This window comes from Numenius arquata, chromosome 2 (genome assembly GCF_964106895.1).
Source record: "Numenius arquata chromosome 2, bNumArq3.hap1.1, whole genome shotgun sequence".
NCBI classification, from domain to species: domain Eukaryota; kingdom Metazoa; phylum Chordata; class Aves; order Charadriiformes; family Scolopacidae; genus Numenius; species Numenius arquata.
In genome coordinates, this window is record NC_133577.1 from 69,899,334 (window position 1) to 69,918,915 (window position 19,582).

General features: G+C 36.8%; 1 protein-coding gene across 1 annotated transcript in view; it reads left to right on the forward strand.

Annotated features, from left to right (window-relative positions):
* Positions 1-19,582, forward strand: part of KDM7A (lysine demethylase 7A) — a 69,231-nt gene that overhangs the window by 30,252 nt on the left and 19,397 nt on the right. The window contains exons 3-10 of the mRNA XM_074144640.1: positions 5,107-5,224; positions 6,009-6,169; positions 7,991-8,132; positions 8,990-9,176; positions 9,851-10,013; positions 13,415-13,502; positions 14,232-14,338; positions 17,935-18,026. Of these exons, the coding sequence (XP_074000741.1) occupies positions 5,107-5,224; positions 6,009-6,169; positions 7,991-8,132; positions 8,990-9,176; positions 9,851-10,013; positions 13,415-13,502; positions 14,232-14,338; positions 17,935-18,026 (1,058 nt within the window). The remainder of the gene's footprint in view (positions 1-5,106; positions 5,225-6,008; positions 6,170-7,990; positions 8,133-8,989; positions 9,177-9,850; positions 10,014-13,414; positions 13,503-14,231; positions 14,339-17,934; positions 18,027-19,582) is intronic.

Sequence of the window (19,582 nt, forward strand, 5' to 3'; positions counted from 1 at the left end):
TAGTATGCTTCACTGTGATGCCTGTGAATAACCTTTTGTGTAATGCAGAGGCAGCTGCTAGCTCTAATGTAAGCTCTGTCTCACCTGCAGCAATTTGACAGTGAGATAACAGTGATTTCTGTGTTAGAAGTCTTTTCAAAAAGACAAGAATCTGCAGTAAAAATTATCCTTATTACTTCATATTGCCTCAAGTAAGTAGATCATCCAGATTTAGTAGAAGCTTCAGGCACGCCACTTACCAATGCAAGCTGAGGTGATATGTTGAAATATGTCTTCACCTGGAGTTTTATTAATTGTCCTCAGCTAAGCTGTCAGAATCAAATCTATGATGGTTTGTTGTTTGGGCTTTACTTACTTCAGTGTTTAGAAAGACTGATAAAGCCTCACAACTTCCCACACTCCAGAGTGCTTTAATCATATGAAATTATGTACATAAGTAAAAAAGGCATTTTTATTTACAGCTTCATATTCTAACATCCCTTTGTCTAAGGGAATTTTGAAAGAGACAAAAATTCAGCTGTTTGATTTAAGAGGGCAAGTATATCCATGATTTCAGCAGGCACTTGAGTATATAATCCTATGTAACCAAATCGCGTAGTGCAGAAAATTTACTAAAAATATACAAGAAACATGTACTTCATACCAAATGGATGGTTACTTTCAGTATCTGTTGTGGTTTTAGACCCAGCCAGCAACAAAGAGCCAGGCGGCCGTTTGCTCACTCATTCCCCCCTGCCACTCTGCAGTGGGATAGGGAAAGAATCCGAAGAAAAAGGCAAAAGTTGTGGGTTGAGATAAAAGCAGTTTAACAGAACAGCAAAGGAAAGCGCAAAAAAACAATAATAGTGAAAAAGGAATATACAAAACACGATTAACATACAACTGCTTACCAACTGGAACTGGGAAAGCCCAGCCCACTCATGAAGCAGATTCCTGCCTTCCCCACTCCTTGGCCAACTTCCCCAGCTATATCCTGAGCGTGACATGGTATTGAATACCCCTTTAGCTAGTTTGGGTCAACCATCCTGGCTGTGTCCCATCCCAGCTTCTTGTGAAAATTAACCCCATCCCTCCTGGAACCAGGACAGTATCCTACAAAAATTATTACGTAAAAGTTCCAATAATGAAAAGAAAGCTACTTTGTAGTAGATATAAAGATCAAATTAACCAATCAATTTCTTCTTGTATTTTAAACAAAAATAAATCCTCTTCTTAGTTTGGAAGAGTAACAATTTTACAAGAACTTTAGTAAGCAGATGTGTAAAATGCTAAATAATTAATCCTAAAATCCTAAATAATTTTAAAAGGGGCAATTTTAAAAAATAGTAATAGACTGGGGTTTTCTTAGCTTATTTGGTTTAGTCTTCCTATTATATTTTGTTATTTTGAAAGCTTTCTCAGTAATCCTTAAGTCTGAAATGTTTGCATGAATGCTGGGAGTCAGATCTGTCACCAGACTCTAGAATCCAGCGCTTTAAGAGAGTATGAGGTACAGTAAATGTTACCAGGACTGTAGTTGTCAGGACATTACTTTCTTAACCTGATTTTACCATCTCAAATTCTGTAAATACCCTCCTACCTTTTTTTTTTGGTTTGGTTTTGGTTTTTGTTTGTTTTTTGGTTGGGTTTTTTTTTGTTTGGTTTTGTTTTTTTTTCTTTGGCTGTGGTACTAATGCTGGTATTTGATCTGAGCTGACAATGTGAGATGATGTACCAAGGCTTAGAAGTTGTATTATGTGATTTATTGTATGCTCCTCAAAATCTTTTCTGTCTTCTTATGCTAACATTTCTCTTGCATTTTTGCAAGAGAAATGGGAATCGCCTATGGGACCACTTCCAAGACTTGAGGCCTCATTGTCCAGCTGTGTACCTCTTGATGGTCCCCATTTGAAGTCTAGCATCTGACCTCTGAGGCAAACAGACTAGTATTGTGAGGGGCAGGGAATAGTGTTTGCCTAAAGTAGGTACAGTTATTGGCCTGTTGTTTTATTTGTATAAGGAATGTAATCTAAAAATAGCTTTCTGCTTAGTTTTCATGAAAGCTTCCAGCACACTTCTTTCCTTTTCTCAGTCCCCCCAGTCTAGTCTGTTTTTAGTGTATGTATTTTTAGTGTTGATACTGTGGGTTGTGCCTCAATTTTCGGGAACAGTAAGGGTGAACACTAGTTGCTTCCACTAGTTTGGAGTGATTGGGAGAGGGAGGTGTTATATGTGCATTTCAACTTCGGTAGTTTGGGTTTTTTGTTTTAATTTGAGCATGAGGATCCATTCAGTTAAATTGTTTTTCTTGCAACCGTTATTGTAATGTCTTAAGGGGTTATAACAGCTTTAGTATTAAGGGATACATAAGCGGGAAAAGTTTTCATTACTGTTTTTTGTTCTTCAGTGTTCTCTTACTTATAGAGTGATGATGCTCATAGCCAAGTACTAAGTAAAGCAAAAGAACAACTTTAACTTCTAGTTTTTAAGTGTTGGAAAAACAGATTTTTAAAAGCTGATTTTGTGCTCTAAAATTTCTTAAGCAGCTGTATCATTTTACAATTTTAATGAATTGTTATAATGAGTGAATTTATGAGAAACTACTCTATGGCAAATTAGTATCAGCCACTAATTTCTTGTATTGTTATCTATGACTGAGAAAATAGCTTTGAAAACTTAATAAACCTGGCTTCATTATTTATGAAGTTTTACTGTATTTGGATAGTTGGCTCATTAAGCAAGCTCTTCAGCACGGGTTTTCAGGTTAGCAAATAGCTATAAATGTCAGTTTATTCTCTTAAATGTCTTCTGAAGGGTACATTTTGTCACTTCTGTAGGAAACAGATTATCAATAGGAATAATTTACCTCTTACGTGTAATGATGATAAGATGTCAGTTATTCCTACATAACCAACTGGTTTTTTCTGGAGAAGCAGGATTTTTTTTTTCTTTTTAGATGCTACTCTTTTTTTTTTTTTTTTTTTTTTTTTTTTTTCATCTGAAATCCTTAGCTTCCTGTTACTGTTAGCTGTGTTTTCAGTAATGCTGGCACTTTTTTAGATTTTGGGTGCATCATGAGTCTGCTAAACTTAAGGATGAGCTATTTCATAAAGTTCAATTTTGTATTAATGCAGTTGCTTAGCTGGGTGTTGTATTTGCATTGCAGGCTGTTTTATATATGCCTGTAAGACACCATTTGTTTTGACAAGTGACAATAGATTTTCCTCTTCTGTGTTTCCTCAGCAGATGTAACTAAATTTCTGCTTAATATTAGTTAAATTATAGATCTGCTCTTACTAAATCTTCTTGGAGCAGTCTTCTAGTAGCAACCGTCTAATGCTGTGGAACAGAGTTTGGCTTCTTTCATGACAAACTGAAATGCAACCTAAAAATTACTGTACCATTAGTATATTTCTTAGTGTGGTAAATGATATGCTGTTAAGTCAGAAGAACGGTAGCAAGTTCAGCACTGGTGGAGCTTCTTTCCCAGACGAGGACTTTTTTGCTGAGGCACCTGCTGGGAATTTAATAGGGCTTCTCAGCCTGTTGAATGTTTGAGTACAAGAGATACAGGTTTATCTGTATAGACAGAAAGTGCTCCAAACTGCATTTTGCTAACAAATAGATAGATGATACAATCAAGAGCTTTCTTGCAAAGCAGTAAGCTTGTGTTCTTTATAAATAAAGATACAAAATGAGTGGTTGATGAATTAATGAAATATCCATTATGAAATAATTTGTTATGAAATAATGAAAATTTGAAAAAAGGCAGTAAGTTCACCATGATATCGTAAGTAAATTTATCTTCTGATTCACTTAAGGCCAAAAAATTAAAATGGGGATGCTGCATACAGCTTACAATGTTCTAAAATGCAGCCTTTCAATATATATGAAGGGGGCTTCTAAGACAGAAGATGACTTTTCCAAGACCTGTAGTGCGAGGACAAGGGGTAACAGTTTCAAAGTGAAAGAGGGTAGGTTTAGGATGGATGTAAGAAAGAAATTTTTTTTTTTTTTTTTTTTTTAAATGATGAGGGTGGTGAGGCACTGTAACAGGTTACCCAGAGAAGTTATGGATGCCCCATTCCTGGAAGTGTTTACAGTCAGGTTGGATGGGGCTTTGAGCAACCAGGTCTAGTGAAAAGTGTCCTCCTTGCCATAGGTGGGGAGGTTGGACTAGGTGATCTTTAAGGTCCCTTCCAACTCAAACCATTCTATGATTCTGTGAAAACAGATGGGGTTTTTCTTGTTTGTGTTTGTCTTTTGTCATGAGGAGACCAACACAACAGTTTTTATGTAAATGTCTAGTTTTTCATTTTCCTTGGCACTTTCAGTACAGAGAACTGTTAAAAATGCAGTTGAGTTTCAGATTATCAAAGTTGTAATAGAACATTAATTTATCCTTTGCTCTTTATTAATATGTTGTAACGGTCCATTAAAGTTTCAACCAACTCAGAAGTTGGTTGTTTTGGGGTGCAATGCTTGCGTAACATGCATTGTGCTTGCGTAGTAAAGATCACACCTGCCCAAAACAGTTTACACCCAAAACTGTTATGTAGACGTAAACAGTGCATAAAAGAAAGGTGGTTTGGTCTTGAACAATATATGGAAGTGAATAGTAGTAATATTATCAGACTGGATATGTGCATGCTTATATGGTGAAATAGCACAGTGGGATTAGGTCCTGTTAATTCTGTGTTATTACATGAAATGAAGTCTGTGGATCTCGAAGAGAGAAGATTCTTCTGTTTATTAAAAAAAAAAAAAAGTCTGAGATTTAGGAACTCAAAGTTCTATTACTAGTTTTGTTGCTGACTTTTTAGTTTGGGGCAGCTTTGAGGCTGCTGCTGTTTACTTGTGCTGCACTGCATATAGAGTGTTAAATTGTTGTGTATAATGTGCACTGAGGTTCTCAGATAGAAGGAGCTGTAGAAGTATAGAGGATTACTGCCAGGTGTCCTGAAGATTCTGTTTGTTGCAGATAGGTAGAGTGTCACCTGCATAAGCAATAAGGTTTGTTAATCATAGTAATGTGATTGAGGCATGTCTGGCTCACTGATGGGATGACTGCTAATCTGAGCCATCTGATTTAACTAATTCAAAGTTCAATCCTTCTGAAATTTATAGTGAAAAAGAGGAGGAACTGGCACAGACATGACTATACAGAGGTGGATGATGGCTCCAAACCGGTGCAGGCTGGAACACGGACCTTCGTTAAACAGCTGCGGGCTCGCTCTTTCCCAAGGTACAGAAGCTTACTTATGCATTTCAGTGAAAAAAATAGAGAAACGTTGTTGGCTGAGGGTGTCTTAGAGGAGGTGACTGACATTTCTCTGGTTCAGAAAATGAAGGTTGAGGATGACTTCCTCCTCCTTTAGAATCGTTTCCTGCCCCATCTCTGTTTCAGATGGATGCATTTACCTTTTCATGTACTAGCTTCCCCTGTTTAGTTTTGCACTGGGATATGTTGTCTGTCAGCGCTGCTATAGGGGGGGGGGGGTGGGTTGAGTTTTTTGGGGTTTTGCTTGTTTGTTTTTGTGAGGGAATGGGGGTAGTAGCGTGAGTGGTTGTGTTTTGTTTTTTGTCAGAATCTGATCTGTCAGAATATTGTCTGTCTATTCCTCTAGTCCAGGAATATTCCTCAATTTAATTCTAAATAACATAGAACATTCATATGAGCTGGTAGTCGATCTGTTCTCACACGCTTTAGAGGAAAGTGGAGAAACATGGTTGTATTTGATCCTGAGCTATCTATGAGAATTCCTTTTCCCTATCCTCTTAAATTTCTCTGTTCAGTCATATAGAAAGACAATGAGTTCATAGGTTATGCACAAAAGTAAGCATTTCCTTGCTGGTTTAGGTCTTCTTTGTCTCTTAGTTGAATGCTTAATATAACAATACTGGGTCCACTTCTTTTGGATTCAAATGTAGGCATTTCCATCTGTCTTCCCCTAACCTGTGACATTTTTTTTTTCAGTAGTGCTGGAAGGATGCTTTTCTGCTAATATTCCATTATTTCTTTCCACCAGTGCTGATGAAGTCATTTTGAAAATGCATGGAAGCCAGCTGACACAAAGATACTTGGAGAAACATGGGTTTGATGTTCCCATTATGGTTCCTAAATTAGATGGTCTGGGGCTCAGACTTCCTCCACCAACTTTCTCTGTTTTAGATGTGGAACGCTATGTAGGTAAGAGTCACTCTGCAGTACTTATAAATAATCCTGTCTATAAATTAAAATAAATATTTGCATGATTATAAGAGCTTCCAGGGTGCTAAATATTGTGTTGTTTTGTTTGTTTGTTGTTTTTATTTTTTTAAATATGTGGTAGATATGTGATAAGAGTACAGTCTTACTTTTCAACTTTCAAACATGTTTATTTTGGTGCAAGCTATACATGGAACGCTAGGATTTTTTTCTGCTACATGTTGTAAACCAATAAAGTGTAATGACTTTTAAGGTTGTTCTCTGTGGGAATTGAATGAATCACTCTTATGATCAATAAAGTTTAACCATTGGTTAGGATATTGCAAAACTGTTTGGGCTCAGTAAATTGGCATTTCTGAATTAAATGTTTCTTCCTGAAAAATTTCCTACCTTGGCTTCCTTTGACAGGAGAACTAGAGCTTCCCAAGGACCATTTCTTTCTTTCTTATCAGATCTCTTTAACAGTCTGCAGTTGTTTCAATGTCATGTAAGTGTGCAGTACAGAGAAAGAGAGACTGAGCCGATCGCAGCGTGATATTTCCTGTAACATACAGTACAGTTGAGAAATCTGTATATGGTCTTGTCTGTGTTCCTGTGATAACCTAATATAATGATGTGTGCTGAAAGTTTCCATCCATCAGCATTTTACGATAGCACCAGAACAAAGGAAATATGTCGTATATGCAATGCTGTTACCATTATTACGATTATGAACAGAAATGTGTTCTGCTTTAAAGTGTAATTATAATTTTGTTACTTCTGAATCTTTTCTTTTGGAATACTGCCTCTTCAGATTCAAAGAGACACCTGGTCTTCTCGTTCTCATACATATATTTTGATGTACCAGGTTCTCCGATTTCGGGGAAGACATTGGAATGTCGCAGATTTACCTTTCTGTTATTGAAATTGAAAATAAGAAAACTGAATAAATACTATTCCAACTGAGATGATACTAACTTGCAACTTTAAAGTGATTATGTTTATAACGTACATCTAGGTATATTTCAGCATTCCAAAGTTGTCAAATTTGACCCTTGAATAACTACATGGACATAAAACAGTTACTGTTACAATGTTGTTGTTAGTCCTTTCTCTTGGCTAAAGGTTATTTCTTGCTTGTCTAGTTCTACAGATGTATCACTTTAAAATACATGTGTAAACCAGTCCTTGTTGTCTTCAGAAATGAATCACACTCATTACAATTATTCAATGAAATTACTCTGTGCTTAAAAGTTATGCATGTATATAAGGAGGGTGGGCTTGTAGAATGTTTGTGAAGGAGTATTTGCATAGTTTTTAATGTTAAAAACTTACCAGTACTGGCGCAAGTTTAGTGCAGTTTGCTAAGAGTTACAAGCTGTGAGCAGTAGGATTTATTATTTGTAAAGAATTCTCAGTGGTCCTTGTGTTAAACATTCAAGTGCTGTGGTGATGATTAATAAGAAGAGTGAGGAATAGATCTGCCTTGATAACTCTCTATACCAGTCTTTACAGTTGCAGCCACAAACCCAGTTTTGTTTTTAAACCAGTTGCAGTCATCCTATACTGCTTTTTCTTTATGGTTAACCACAGGAAAGGGAATTTATTTTTAGAGTGTTTCCAGTACTGCCCTTAGCTGATTATAGCAATCAAAGTTAGACCTAATAAAAAGTTGGTTTATCCTGATGTGTCTCGGTTACAAGAGAATGCTGATGATAGTGGAGTTTTTGTGCAGAATTGTTTTGATACAGCAAGTTAAGCCTCTTTTAAATTGGCTGGTTTTTATCTGTGAAAGGTTTAAGAAAGTCATGCTGTTTTTCACAGGTGGTGACAAAGTGATAGATGTAATAGATGTAGCAAGACAAGCAGACAGTAAAATGAAGCTCCATAATTATATTAAATATTTCACAAATCCTGACCGACCAAAAGTATTGAATGTGATCAGCCTGGAATTTTCGGACACAAAGTGAGTATTGACTTAAATTCCTTGAATGTAGGAAGTGATTTTTCACTAAGTTAAACAGGATGTGTAGGAATATAATGTCACTAGTGGGAAAGATAGGAGGCTGCATATTTTATGCAAACAGCTACTGTGATGTAGAATCATAGAACCATTCAGGTTGGAAAACACCCTTGGGATCATCAAGTCCAACCATCTACCCTACTCTACAAAGTTTTTCTCTACACCATATCCCCCAACACCACATCTAAACGACTCTTAAACTCATCCAAGGATGGTGACTCAACCACCTCCCTGGGCAGCCTGTTCCAGTGTCTGGTCACTCTTACTGTGAAGAATTTCTTCCTAATGTCTAGTCTAAACCTACCCTGTTGCAACTTGAAGCCGTTCCCTCTTGTTCTATCGCTATTTACTTGTGAGAAGAGACCAGCACCAACCTCTCTACAATGTCCTTTCAAGTAGTTATAGAGAGTGATGAGGTCACCCTTCAGTCTCCTCTTCCTCAGACTAGACAGTCCCAGCTCCCTCAGTCGTTCTTCGTACGATTTATGCTCCAGGCCCTTCACCAGCTTCGTTGCCCTCCTCTGTACCCGCTCCAGCACCTCGATATCTCTCTTGTATTGAGGTGCCCAAAACTGGACACAATACTCCACAGGTGTGGCCTCACCAGTGCTGAGTACAGGGGGACGATCATCTCCCTACTTCTGCTGGTCACACTATTTCTAATGTAATGCGTGTATAAAACATTTTTACTAATTCATAAGTAATAACTTTGTAGGAAACAAAAATTTAAAGCTGTCATTTAAAAAGAGGTGTTCTTACTCTTGATTATATTTATGGTTCTTGTTTGTTTGTTTTAAAAGGATGTCTGAATTAGTGGAAGTACCAGATATTGCCAGAAAGCTTTCATGGGTGGAAAATTATTGGCCAGATGATTCTGTCTTCCCTAAGCCTTTTGTTCAGAAGTATTGCTTGATGGGTGTCCAGGACAGCTATACTGATTTTCATATCGATTTTGGAGGAACATCAGTTTGGTACCATGTTCTCTGGGTATGAAGGTTTCTTGAATTATGACTGTGTGAAACAAAGTTTATTCAGTGTGCAGCTTTCTGCTATGGCATCATCACCTGTATGAAATTTTGTGCTTAAAAAGCCAGAGAAGGAGCTTGAAAGTGAATTACTGGTTGTTGGTGTTGCATTTTTGTGCTTTTATTTTAGAATGCTTTTGGTGACTTCTAGACTGTAATTGGTTGACTGATCATTTTAGTAGACTGGTAGGTGATATAGTGAGGTTTTAGTATGAAACAATGAATTGAATGAAAATCATTGACATACTCAACTTTTTATTCTTCTCGCAAACTTTGACCATGTATATAAATGATAGAAGAGGCAAATTGGTTTCATTGTAGGTTTCTCATTTGGCATGTGTGCACTTGTCCATAAATTGTTTATAAAAGCTTGGATTCTTTATACTCCAATTAAAAGTTTTGTTTGGTTGTTTGCTTTTTTTATGTGACAAGACACCAGCTGGCTAGTGGACTATTGACTATGCTTTTTGGTGGATTACAGTTGTGAAACACTGGAGCTAGGAAGCTCAAACGTTCCATAGTGGAAATGTGGAATACTTAGCATTTAGATCAATCTGTTACTTTATTAGGAATGACTCAGAGGTTGTATTATGCTTCCACTGATTTATTTCTTTATTTGATATTTGTGTTTAATAGGGTGAGAAGATCTTCTATTTGATCAAGCCCACTGATGAAAATTTGGCTCTGTATGAGTCTTGGAGTTCATCCGTCACCCAGAGTGAAGTATATTTTGGGGACAAAGTTGACAAATGTTACAAATGTGTTGTGAAGCAAGGACACACTTTATTTGTTCCAACAGGTAAGATTTTCCCCTTATTACTAGGACTTAGCATGTTTAATCACTAGTGATTGTGTTATCAACATTTGGTTTCTCCTAAAATTTTGGATAAGAGAAAATAATAAAATAAATTCAGAAATTTTTTTAAATAGGTAATTAGCTTGCCTGACAGTAATAACAGTTACCAGGGAAAGAAAGGGTGTTTATTACCCAATTACAAGACAACAAATTAAAGCTTAATTTGGATGTCAGGCAAATAGTTCCAGTTCACAGAACACATATTGTTCACCATTTGATAGATATCCAGACTGAATTCTTATCATAATTTTATAATACAATTTTGGTTTTGCAGCTTTTGAATTTTGAAGACCTACAAGGCAAAATTATTACAAAAAACATGACATAACGTTATTACGCTGCAGGCTAGAGGATTAAAAATAAAAGTTGGATGTTTTTTTTGGTTGGGACCCATCCCGTCCCCCTTGTTCCCCCCCAGTTTTTGTTTTCTTACAGCAGGAAATCTAAACTGTGGTGAAGCCTGTGGAGACTGTCTGAATCAATATGAAATGTCCCTGAATAAAATTGAAGAATATATGATTGAATTCATGTGTTAATTCCTTTTATTAAAAATATTTTTAGATATAGTTTATGAAACTGTCGAGTTAATAAATTCATTTTAGCAGCTTCCTTTAAAAACGATGCAGTGGCATTGTCTTTTCTGATTTTCTTTAACAACATTTCTTGTAGCCATCACCTAATAGCATCTGATAAATTATATGACATTTCTAAGAGATGAGAAACACTGAGACAATTAATCTATTTATAAACTTTATCTATTTTAAAAAGCAGAGAAAAACCCTCAAAACAAAACACTCCACGCTTACACCCCTAAACTCACAAATACCATAATCTTAGAAGTCTTTAATAAATCAAACCATATTTTGCCAATAAAGCGAGTGCCAGTTAATTTCTTATATTTTCACTTATCCAGCCCATCCATATACATACTTTTTACTGTAAAAGGTTTGTCCTGGGCAATATCTTCCCTTTTTGGGGGGAGGAAGCTTTAAATACACAGAGAAGGAAAATGGTGCACAATTCTACTTCTGAAGATTGTGTTCAGTACCTTATTCTGTCACAGACTTCTTAGACTACTATATTTTTCTCATAGCTCAGTTCCCTACCTGTGAGGTTTAGTGTTTACTGTTCTAGTTCATGGCTTGTGCAGAGTAAGTACTACATGGTAAGGAGCTGAATCTGCACGTAGTATTCCTGAACACCCAGAGCTTTTAAAAACGATATATTTTTGGCAAGAGAGGACATCAATTTGCTGTTTATCTGAGTGTAAGGTCATACATCTATGAACAAAGAATGCAGAATGACAGAATGAAGAACTTTATTGTGACCCACTTTATTGTGATCTTTGAAAATAGTTACTGCTTCCCAAGTAATCAGCTGAATCTGAGCTCTCACTCTGATGTGGTCAAAAAGTATCACAAAATGATAATTTCTAATGTATATGTGCATTTGTGTGTGTATACATGTGAAAGGGTACCTTTTATGTAAATGTGTATATACACATGTGAGTGTGTGTATACACACATACATATTTATATACATATGATGGAGTACAGTGTACAAACCAATACATTAAACTAGGGTTCAAGACAGTGTTTAAAAAAATGGGAAATTCTTGAACACTGTTTAAAGGCTTTAATAAAAACCTAATGTCTACTGAAAACTGCTTTTGCTGTTCCTGCTTGCACTGATGCTAGTGGATGTCATAATTATTTGATAATCTCTGAAATATGTTCAGAGTAGACCTCTGATTTAAAATTAATCTTGCGTGTAGATGAATAACATCTTCTGGGAGGCTCTTGAGAGTTATTCAGATATCATTTAGGATATTCTGTGTGGTCTACACCAAGTTTTCTTGCCTTGTTACATAGACCTTGATCAGAACTATACCATAAAAATAGCAAGTAGGAATGTAAAAAAAAAAATGATAAAAAATCCCTTAGTTGATGCAAGTATGCCGTAAAAATCCTTGGCACTGATGCAACAGTGAGGATGCTTTGTTGTCTGTTTTGTCAGTGTGTGGGGAGATGTGTGTTTGAAGGATTGAAATACACATATTCCTTGGAGAGTCGGAGGTATTCATCAAGTAGGATGATGATGATGAGTGGAAAATTGAAACCATGTTAACAAATGCAAAATGCAACTGATAGTACAAGGAAATCTTCATTGAACTGCATTTCTCAAAGAACAGAAGTAAAATTGAACCATATGTAATATTAATTAAAAAAAAACCACTTAGATCGCACGTGCCATTGTATTCTACATTCTCTCATGCACCATTCTGTGACTTACTTCCTTCCCAAGCTACACATAAAGCATGTTGCTTAGTCAGCATTATTGCTAGGTTTCAGGTCTTTTTACATGTGGTAACACAACAACTAGAACTGGTTGTTCTTAAATGAATTAGGGCATTGATTTAAGGGTAGTTTGCAATATATAGTTGCTTGTGATTTGGTCTGACCTCGCCTCAAGTTGGGGAGCTTCATGTGTTCGTACATCCTGCCTATACTCAGTCAAACCATGAAGTAATCTGCAAATGTGTGGCCAACTAACTCATCTCTTGTCAAAAGATGACCCATGTGCATGCAAAATCAGAAGAAAAATTTTGAGAGAAGAAATTCTATTTGTAGTTTATTTACATTAAAGCTGCACTGTATAAACTTTAAAGGTAACTCTTTTAAATCGGGAAACCAGTATCATATGTTCTTTCGTGTACTTGAAATTGCCCAGTAGTAGTAATCTGCTAGATTGATAGCATAATGTTGATCATGGTTTGCCATGTTGAATAGCATAGTTCACAAGGACAATGATGGGTTTTAAACTGATCGTAATTCCACTGGAATTAAAATAATTTCACTGTATTTAGAATAATTAATGGAACTACTTCTGAATTATTATTTGAGAAACTTCAGTGTTGCTAAATGACTTATGTTGTGCAAACAGCTCAGTTATTGTAAGCAGCGTGTAAATATTTAAATTTCTATATTATTGTTATGACTTTATCTTTTGTTGACTATGTTTTTCCTCTCCTGACTTGCTTATTCATGTTGATTGGAGGGAAAACTTTTGGGATTTTTTTATCTGAAAAATCAGTAGCAGTCTTGCATTCTCCCCACTCCCTCCTGCTAAAAAAAGTCTTAAACTGCTTCAGAAAACTACAGTTCCACTGGATTTCTGAAACACTGTAATTTACATATTGTTAAAATTTAGATTAATTGTTCCCAGCACAGAATACAATTATTTTTTTTTGTTTCCAAAACAGCATTTTTACTTACATATGTATTTAAAAACAGTCTTAGAATAATTTATATGTATGTATTAAGTTTCAGAATCTGTCGTTTCAGGCTGGATTCATGCTGTGCTCACGTCTCAGGATTGTATGGCTTTTGGAGGAAACTTTTTGCACAACCTCAATATTGGCATGCAGCTCAGGTGAGTCTCAGCTCTTCCTATACCTTTTTCTCAGTAAGTAGGATGTTTTTTTTAATAGATATTTTTTTCATGCTCTTAACCAGGATCAAATTGGTACAGGCTCTCAAACAGAGAATAATGGCATTTTCAGTTAGACTGTATCAAGCACATACTCTTATTTCATTTTTGCAAAGTTTGTTTCAAAAGCAAATTGAAGTGTATGCAAGAATTTAAGTGAATAAAGGGGAAAAAAAAGAAAAGAAAAACTCTACTTTGGAGATTAGTATAAGTGAGTGAAACAAAACTGAGCAAGCCCAGGTGTGCGACACAGTTGAAATGAGCGTCCTCAAGTCAGCATTGCTCTAAGGGCAGCTGTATTTAGTTTTTGTCCAAGATGTGGAGCTGTCTTCTAAACATATTGTTTTTATTTATTACAGTGGAATCCTGATAAAATTCCATCTGTTAAAAGATCACACATTGGGTTTGTATCCTAGTTTTATGAAGTCCAACTTTATTCTTAGAAGTGCCGCAGTCAAACTTGATAAGGTCAGAGCCTGGATGAGACCAGAGTTCAATCTTGTCTGTGGTCTTGTTGGGATTTAACTATGTGGTACTTGACTTCTTTTATTTATCATGGCCATGGTTATTTTATTTTATTTTGGACATTGTGTCAATTTGAATGATTAGATAGTTGAATAATGAATTTGATAATTAAAATATTCACATTTTGTGATGTCTCTATTTATTCAGGTGTTACGAAATGGAGAAGAGGCTAAAAACCCCAGATCTTTTCAAATTTCCTTTCTTCGAAGCCATCTGTTGGTTTGTGGCCAAAAACTTACTGGAAACATTGAAAGGTAATCCTTGTTTTGTTTTAAGAGTTATACATGTATCTGCTTTTTTTTAAAATTTTATTTTATTTTTTGTTTTAGTTGATAATGGAGAAAATTATACTGTTGTTGTGTGAACAGAGGGAGCTTCTTAAGCTGGAAACCAGACTTGAATTCCCTTTTTTGGAAAAGTCACATTATTTTTTAACCAGATTTTAGTGAATGCTGCAGTGTGACAGTTCTAGATCCAGTGGTTCTTGGTTTTAGTAAATGGTATTTCTGAGAACTACTTAGGTGATTAAAGGTTTCTAGGGTAACGTGCTGTGCATAAATCTTAGTGCAGTTGATGATGCCTGTAGCAAACACTATGTAGCATGCTGCTAGAACTTTTGAACTATTTTATTAGTGTTTTCCACAGAATCATGGAATTGTCAGAGTTGGAAGGGAGCTCTAGAGATCATGTAGTCCAACTCCCCTGCTAAAGCAGGATTACCTAGAGCACGTTACTCAGGACTGCATCAAGGTGGGTCTTGAAAATCTCCAGAGAAGGGGACTGCACAACCTCCCTGGGCAGCCTGTTCCAGTGCTCTGTCACCCTCACCGTGAAGAAGTTTTTACTCATATTTGAATGGAACTTCCTATATTCCATGCTGATAATGTATCTCGTCAGTGAAAATATTCTAGGTTACCAAAACAGAGTATCTAAAATCCAGGCACGGTGAAATTATACTACCAGCAAAATAGGATTAATTTGCCATTATCTGAAAAGACCTTGTTAAGGAAGATAGGAAACTTACTTCAGTGGCATCAGTTTTTCACTCAGGCTTCTTCCATGTCAGTTACAATCTTTGAGTACCCTTTGGTAGCCTTTCTCTCTTTCAGCAAATGACTCTCTAAGTGATCCCATTGACTTATGTATGTGTGTTTCTTCTTGGTGGCTTTACAGCCGAATGAATCATAGAATCATAGAATGGTTAGTGTTGGAAGGGACCTTAAAGATCATCGAGTTCCAACCCCCCAGCCACGGGCAGGGACACCTCCCACTAGACCAGGTTGCTCAAAGCCCCATCCAGCCTGGCCTTGAACACTTCCAGGGATGGGGCATCCATAACTTCCCTGGGCAACCTGTTCCAGTGCCTCACTGCCGTCACAGCAAAGAATTTCTTTCTGGTATCTAATCTAAATCTCCATGACCCCTCCTCCTGTCACTACATTCCCTGATCTTTGACATTTTCAGTCAAACTACCTGTTGTTTTCTGCTCTTTCTTGTGAAGGGAAAGGTGTCTGTGAGGGCTTTTGTAGGAAAGATACATCAGTTCCTCTGAGCTGTGTTAAATCATTTATATGAGTGCTTATCAGTAGACATAATCATCTCCACAGCATCTTGTTCTTTACAGTTGCAGGTCCTTTCCAGACTTCTAGCTCTGTAATTTCTGTATCTGTACCTGTGTATAATTTTGCTGGAGAGAGTGCCTGTCTGACTTCACCTTCTTTTCCTCAAATATTTTGTCCTCTACCTGCTCTATTTAATCTTGATAATAAATGTCATATTCCAAATGATGTATTTCAAAGGAGGGAAATGAACCTGCAGAGGAGGCTGCTGAATTCAGCTTCTGCTTTGGAAGAGATCAGAATCTCACGTAACCTTTTTCTAATATGAAGAGAGTCACAGTTACTGAAAATTATCTAGTCTCCTTTCAGCAAATGATGGCATTGAACAACGATTGTTTCCTAAATGAGCATTTAAAGTTTCTAGATGAACCTAAAGCAGCTCAGAAATCTTAGCAAATACAACAAACTTGCAGAAAATTTTTCCTTCAGAAAAAAAAAAGAGTATTTTCTTCTTGAAAGCTTGCTTTGGTTGGTCTCATACCTGCATATTTAAAATTTAAAAACTCATCAGAAGACATTGGAGCAGTTTTCCTGCTGGAAAATCAGTGGGGATGTATGTTTTTAAATCATTTAGCTAACTATGAGTCCTGCCCTGGGTCAGTCCCCCCTCTCCTCCCCCTCTCCTTTAGTTATCCCATGACTTCTTGAGTACATAGGCTAGGAGCCTCTTGTGACTTGTATCTTAGGGGAGGGGTATGAAGCTTATTCTCATGTTATTTTTAATCTATGGATCAGCAGATACTTTGTTGCAGAATAATGCTATGATCAATGAGTCCATCATAAAAAATAAAAATTGAGGTTTCCACGGCTAGGGTGAAGATTATGTTGGACTTTGGCACCAAGGCTCATGTGAATTAGGTGTTTACCAGTCAGAATCCTTTGTTTTATAAATAAGGGATCATATCAGTTCAGTTGTGAAAGGTAACAGTGGTGACCAACATGTAAAATGCTGAGTGCATGGTTGTTAGCAGTACTTTATGTGAAATTTAGGTCAGTAAACAAAATGAGCACAGTGTATCTTTCTGGTTCTTTTTATAAAATGATAGCAGGGTCATAAACATTTGGTTTTGTCTTTGCATTGGCAAAGAAGTGTTTTATGATAATGTAAGTGTTGTGGCATTCACCTACACTATTTTTCTTTATAGTTCTTGGGGCTTCAGAATAGGTAACTTGTTCATCTATCCAATACTCATTAATTTTGATTACTCTTATGTCATGCAGTCTTTTCTATTGCAACTAAAAAATCCAGCCTGTGGTGCTGCTCTGTATTATCAAAAATTTATCATCTGAGTCAGCTAGTGGGCAGCTAGTACCTTTTTAACAAGTAGGAGGCATCTTGGAGGGAAGAATGGCTGTTTAGTAACAGAACTTCCCTTTTTCTGCCGGCAGACTAACACATTATCCCTAAGAAGAGTGTTTTATTACTGTATTCTTTTAAGGGGATAAAATTAGCCAAATAGTTCTAGTCCTGGTGCATTTGATATTGACAAGCAGAAGTATTTCTCAGGAACATGGGGAGAGGTTGCCACCTACTTTTGACTCTTTACGGAGGATTTGTCTTTTCCCTTTTTTTTTTTTTTTCCCCCCCATGAAGGAAAAGAGAAAATTGAAAGTGAATTGCAATCACTTGGGACTACCAGCTTTCTTAAGAGCAGCTTCTATAGCAGAGTGTTTTCCACCCACTGTCCCCTTTGATTTTGGGAGGAAAGAAAGATGTAAACTGTGTGAGGGAGAACTGTGATATTTGGAAGGGTGACAGAAAATGTTTGGGCAGTGAAAGTGTGATAGTGTGAACCATTTGCTATATATATGGGAATAAGCAGTAGGGATTCTAATTTAGAGATACATCCCACATCCTTCTGGTCCACTTGGACTAAAATATTTCTGAATGAAATAGAAGTGATTTCCTTCTTCAAACATGTTTTCTCTTGTCCTGTATTTCAGATCTGTGTTGTTTTAATTGACCCGTAGTATGTTGTAAGCTATCCCAAATTCACCCAAGAATATTTCCAAAAAAAGATGATTTTATGTAGAATCACTTTACGGTCGGGTTGGGGTTTTTTGGTGTTACAGTATGCACACAAATACAGGATGTCATGTTTCATTTGCTTATACAATTTTCCCTTTTTTGTGCTGTTGCATAATGGCAACTTTATTGGTTGAAGGGTAGGTGTCATCCTATTGTTTTCACTGTTAGTGTGTTTCTAAATTGCTATCTGTATCCTTTTTAGAACTGAGGGAAGATGGTTTCCAGCCTCCAAGCTATTTAGTGCAAGGAGTGAAGGCTTTACTTACTGCTTTAAAATTATGGATGAAAAAAGAAGTAAGTATAAGTGATTTTCTTTGCCATTTTGATGAGCTCTGTTTCGATTTAGAAGTGAAGGTCTGTGCCCTTTTTAAGATTGTTTTTATCTGTTGGTTGTGTACTGAAAGACTGTACAGACAATACGTACTGCTGATCTGGAGAAGAATCGTCATGACAATTTTATATTCCAAGATGCTAATAAAGTAGTTTTAGACCAATTTATAAGGTCTTGTATTGTTGCTGATAGAAGTAGAATCTTGCTTCACCTCAGGATGGGGTAAGAATGCTAGAAGATAAGCTGATAAGGTAAGGCTTTTTTCTAACAAATCTCTTTATAGAGTTGATTCATTCTAGTCTGAGGCAGTGAAGGGATGGAATGCCCTGATATTTAGCATTTTCCATTAATGTTGGCGCTTTGGAGAGCACATTTCAGTTACACTTGTGTTGCTGAAGAGTCGGTTTAGCTTCAGATGAGGATATTCACTTCAGTTGAATACTGTCCCTGCAGAACATTGGGTGACTCCTGTAAAATCATTAATGTGTTGTCTACGCTGGCTTTGCTGGTGCTCTGCTCTCCAGGAAAGCTTATTTGTTTTGGCACAGCACAGGATCTGGCCTAACTCCATGGGTTTTTTCATGTGGCTGAGCTAATAAGCCCTCTTGGAACCTATGCTTCTGGGAAGTGCTGTTCACTGACAGGCAGTTTGGTTCTGACTGAGCTTATTAATTCTAGTTTGTTGCTGGCCATGCTGACTTGGACTGGCTTTTAGAGATCCTCTTGTCTTTCTTCCCACAAGGTCTCCTTGTAAGAGAACTTACTATACAACAGATAGGAAATTTACGCAAAGCTGCATCCAGCAATTATGCTGGCTCATTAGAGCTTTGTGGAAATGAACACAAGGTGCAAATGCAGAGGTGGTTACTCTGGGTGGAATCAGCTGGGCTCCAGCCTGTGTATTGTTACTGATTCCCAGTGAACCTTTGTTGGCCGTCTGTAAAGCCTCTGAGTTAGTTCTCCAGCGTCTCTTTGTCTATGCCATTCTGGATCAAAGCTAGCTAGTGTGCAGTGTAGCAGTATTTACAGGATGGTGTGCCTAAGCTGTTAAACCATGTGTGAATCCAAGCTATCTCTGCATCCGTGGCATGGATAATAAGCAAGCTGAGTAATCAGGCTGCTGATAACTGAGATCAAACGTAGACTGTATAAATCCTTATTTTAATTTGAAATTGGATTGGAATTCTTCTTTTCTAGATTGCTGTAGCATAGTATTGTAGCATTTGTGTACTGTCTAGTAACTCATTAAGTAGTTTGATTAATACTTCATCTAAAATGTGATATGTTTCCTGTTTTTCTGTGGAAGAAAATTAGTTGCGCATGCTGCATTCTGAATGCTTATTAATGAGACCTGTGAGTATTGCCAAACCACTGGCTGAACACACTTGAATTGTGAGGAAACTGCACAGCATCAGTGATCTAGTCACAATGTTGTTTGCTGTCCACCAGCTATCATGTTTCGTACCTTGCCTTCGTCTTTTCTAGCTACTGCTTCAGAAGTGAGCTGTGATCTTTGCTT